The 3,833-nt window shown below is 39.8% G+C and overlaps 1 protein-coding gene across 2 annotated transcripts in view; it reads left to right on the top strand.

The window, feature by feature from the left end:
* Positions 1 to 3,833, top strand: part of cdin1 (CDAN1 interacting nuclease 1) — an 86,237-nt gene that overhangs the window by 36,012 nt on the left and 46,392 nt on the right. For both annotated transcript variants that reach the window (XR_001310318.1, XM_014009719.1), the window contains one exon: positions 3,445 to 3,524. Coding sequence is in view for 1 of the 2 variants with exons in the window: in XM_014009719.1 (XP_013865173.1) it covers positions 3,445 to 3,524 (80 nt within the window). In the remaining variant the exon portion in view is untranslated. The remainder of the gene's footprint in view (positions 1 to 3,444; positions 3,525 to 3,833) is intronic.

The following is a 3,833-nucleotide window of genomic DNA, read 5'->3' as shown; positions in this document are numbered from 1 at the left end:
GTGTGTGTGTGTGTGTGTGTGTGTGTGTGTGTGTGTGTGTGTGTGTGTGTGTGTGTGTAAGGGAGGTAAGCAGCACCATGGCACCTCACTTGACAAGTATACTAATTACTCCTTTTCAGCATATGAGCTCCAGTCAGTCTTTGCCACACTCTAATGGCCTGACCTGGGAAGCATCTTTCTATAGCAGAGCCTCCCTTGGTCTACTATTACTCCAACTGCACACACATTCATAGACACACACGTGCATTCACACACACACTGAAATGTAGAGTTTCATCTCACCGCTATCAAGAAGAATCAGATGGAAGCAGATCAGTTCTGCCCCAGTAACCTCTTCAGGGACTGGGCTCCTCCTGCACACGAGATACTACCTTCATATTATCAACTAACACCCACACACCACCATGGATAGTAAAAAAAAAAAAAAAGATGTTTTTTTTTCTGCTCCTCGTCTTCTACTCTTCCTCTTTTCCCATCTTTTTTTCAGTGCGGGAGGATAAATTTAAAAGGAGTAAATTGGAAAATCAAATGAGGGCTTTAGGCAGCCGCAGAGATTTGCAGAGCTGTCGGCCAGTGTTGGAGAGGCTCATCCATCATGTCCCACAAGTAGTCAATTCCTCTAGTATCTGTAAATGTTTTCAGATATTAGCCAATTTATATGCTCCGAGATTCATCATGGAAAATCAGCTTTAGCGGCGCACATTATCAGAACCTGTCTCTCCCAAGCTCCATGAAGTTTGATGAACGAGTGCCCCTCCACAGCTCAATGGCTTGTGCATGGGGAGTGTAAGGGGAGGGGGTGTATGAAGGAAATTGGTGACTGCCCCCCCCGACCACGGAAAGTAGTGGGTTTTTTAATTAATAAACAAACTTCCAAAGGAGCTCATCAGTGTCAGTGGCAATAACAGTTGTCATCCATTATTGTCTATCACGGTCCTCCCTCTACAAATGTTGCTTTTTAATGAGGTTTCTCTATATTTTTGCATTTCAGATAATGACTTTTTGTTTCAGAGAAGAGTAGTTACAAAATAACACAAGTAAGAAATGAAACCCAAGCCAAGGTTGGGTTGTTGTTACCTTGCTGTGTATCTTGTTTTGGAGTTGCATATGAAAACAGGCTTGTGATTTGTTTACACTGGTTGTTTTCTTTAGCAAATCCCAATGGAGGCGTAGTGTTTCACATCTATTATTCTCCTCTTCTCTGTTCTTTCTGTTCAGATGTTGACGGTGTGATATGGTGCCTTAGTAAGGATTTATACCAACATGGGACAATTACAGTAAATTTGGTGAATGTTTACAAGGTGCAAAGTTGTGCTGCAGGGCTTTGTTCTCCGTGTCTGTTGTTCTTCTGATTATGCTTTTTATTTTTCTGCACATTTTCTTATGAGTGCAACCGTGTGTTTGAAAAAAAAAAAAAGGCTCGTGTGTGTGTGTGTGTGTGTGTGTGTGTACCAGAGAAGAGCTTAGGGTGTCATGGAGGTGTGCCGCTGTGCAAGACGGGGGCGTCTTTAATAAATGTATGCTGATGTTGGAGGCTGCAACGATGCGAAGGATGCAAGGGCCCTGTTGTTATTTACTGCTGTGTTTGTGCACAGCAGCGAATCCTGGGCTGGCAAATGGCATTACAGTGTGTGATGAATGAGCATTAGGGTAAACTCATTTTAAAAGCATCCTGATTTATTAGCAGCCTGGCCTTCCATTTTCATCAGGTCAATGCTTGGTTGAAATTCTACAATGTCAGCGCCAAGGTCACCTACTTATGGCTACTTTTAGCCCCATTGCTGAAAAAGAGCAGGGGAACATCATCTTATCACTTATTATAACCATCAACAACAAAAAAACATATTGGGCTAAAACATCAAAGGGCTTTAGAGACAAGAAATATAAGTCTAGTTCTAGTTGTGTGTGTTATGTGAGAGACCAGAATGTGGTGGTGGTCAACCTCCAATTATGAGCCCTAGTAAGACAAGAGCTTTAATGGCTACCGTTTGCCTTCGGGGAGGTTTATTACACGTTACTGTTTTGCAGAAGCAGCGTCAGATCTATAAAACGACCATTAGAAAGAGAGGAAAAAATCAATCAAAATGCCATTAAAGTGGAATAAGTTGCCAATATTGCTGATGTGGTTGCAGGTCCTTTGATTTTCCTTCAGATTATTAGGCACAGTCGAGTAGTGACTTTGTTAAGAGAAACCAGTGTTTGTTGGGGAGTAATATGTCTCCTAGCTTCATAAAGTTTGCTGCCTCATATTTCCCACTTTATCGATTATCCATTATCATTTGTCAAGAGGTGTCCTAACTCAAGGGGAAAATATAACCCTCTTTCTTCACCGCCGCCTGCACTGCATAGGAGCATGGTATGGATTTGAGTGCGAAGGTACCAATCTCTAAGAAAAATGAGCAGCGAAATAAAGCACAGCCCTGTGCCTCGCAGCTCTAAGAGGGACGTGTGGGTTTATGGGGTGGGCTGGTAGAGCATTGAGGCTGGAAGAGATGGAACAAAAAGCAGGTTGGTTGCAAAAAGAGAAAGCTTGAAGGTGGAGACAAAGATAAAAGAAACACAAGACAAAGATGTGCTAAATGGCCTTTGTTCCTCTTCCACCTTTTTTTAATTCATCATAGAACAGATGAGGAATCACGACGTTGTTCTTTTTTCTCWACAAATAATGCTAAAATGTGTTAGGACTGAAAAGAAGAGTCTATCAAATTTAATAAACTAAGACTTAATAATTTAGTATCTTTAACCCAAGATTTTTAAGGATTTATAGCTTTATTTAAAACAAAATATTGTTTTTCAATGGCTTGTATTGTTTGCATTTCTCTGGTAGAACTTGAGAATTTCTATAACATTGCAATCCATGCTTGAAATGTGCATAGAATTGTTTCCTGTAATGCCGCTGCACATCTGTCTTAAGCATGTGTATAAATATATCACTAAAATGGCATGTCTCAACCATTTCGTCACACAATGATACAATCCATTTAATCCAAATCTTTTTAAGAAGTGATTTAAGGTTTTTTTTTTTTTTTTTTTTTGCTCCCTACAGTAACTGCAAGCCAATCCAGCAGGCTTTCTTTTCTGATTTATAATGTTAGTAGAGCAAGAATGGGAGGAGAGATGCAGAATAGTCAGCATTTATAACACAGATAAACTACATGAAGTGCCTGTGCTGTGGACTGAAACATTTATCTACAGAAAATCTGCATAGGCTTTGTAATGGACAAGTGTAGAAATACGACATTAACTATATGCCTGGTAAATTGCAGAATCTTCAGGCTGTTTTTTGTGTCTATATTTGCTCTGTGTGACATATTTGATCTCTATTAAAAATGGCTATTTGACATTCTRATTGCGTTTTGAACATTGCGGAGGGTTTTTCAGGTCCATTTTTATCCTCTTAATTAAATTCATTTCCTCATTTTCATTCCTTTCTCTCATTTTCAGCCTCTAAAAGTGTCATCAGCAGCATGCTAAAGGAGCCGTCTTTAATTCCAGACCAAATATTGGCAAAGAATGTCTACCAAGTAAGTTGATATTAATAAAATATTAATAATAATATAACTGAAAGTATTTGATGGAGTGCATAGATTTTACTATACATAATTTTACATTATAAGTTTACTCATTGCCATTTTACAACTCAATGCTAATATGTTACACGTTTTTACATGTTGCACCGGCTTACTACACTCCATCCGTTGCTTCTTATTGTTGTTCAAGTCACGTGGCAGCCAGCAGTTATTCCTGTCAATCTGCCTGCATCTCCCGTGTTTTCTGTGTTTTCTCCCCTTCCCCATACTGTAGGGCTTCCCTCACCTCCCTTACACCCTCCC

This window comes from Austrofundulus limnaeus, unplaced genomic scaffold (assembly GCF_001266775.1).
Source record: "Austrofundulus limnaeus strain Quisiro unplaced genomic scaffold, Austrofundulus_limnaeus-1.0 Scaffold61, whole genome shotgun sequence".
Classification (NCBI taxonomy): domain Eukaryota; kingdom Metazoa; phylum Chordata; class Actinopteri; order Cyprinodontiformes; family Rivulidae; genus Austrofundulus; species Austrofundulus limnaeus.
Note: the sequence above shows the minus strand (reverse complement) of the source record. Positions and strands in the feature narration are given on the sequence as shown.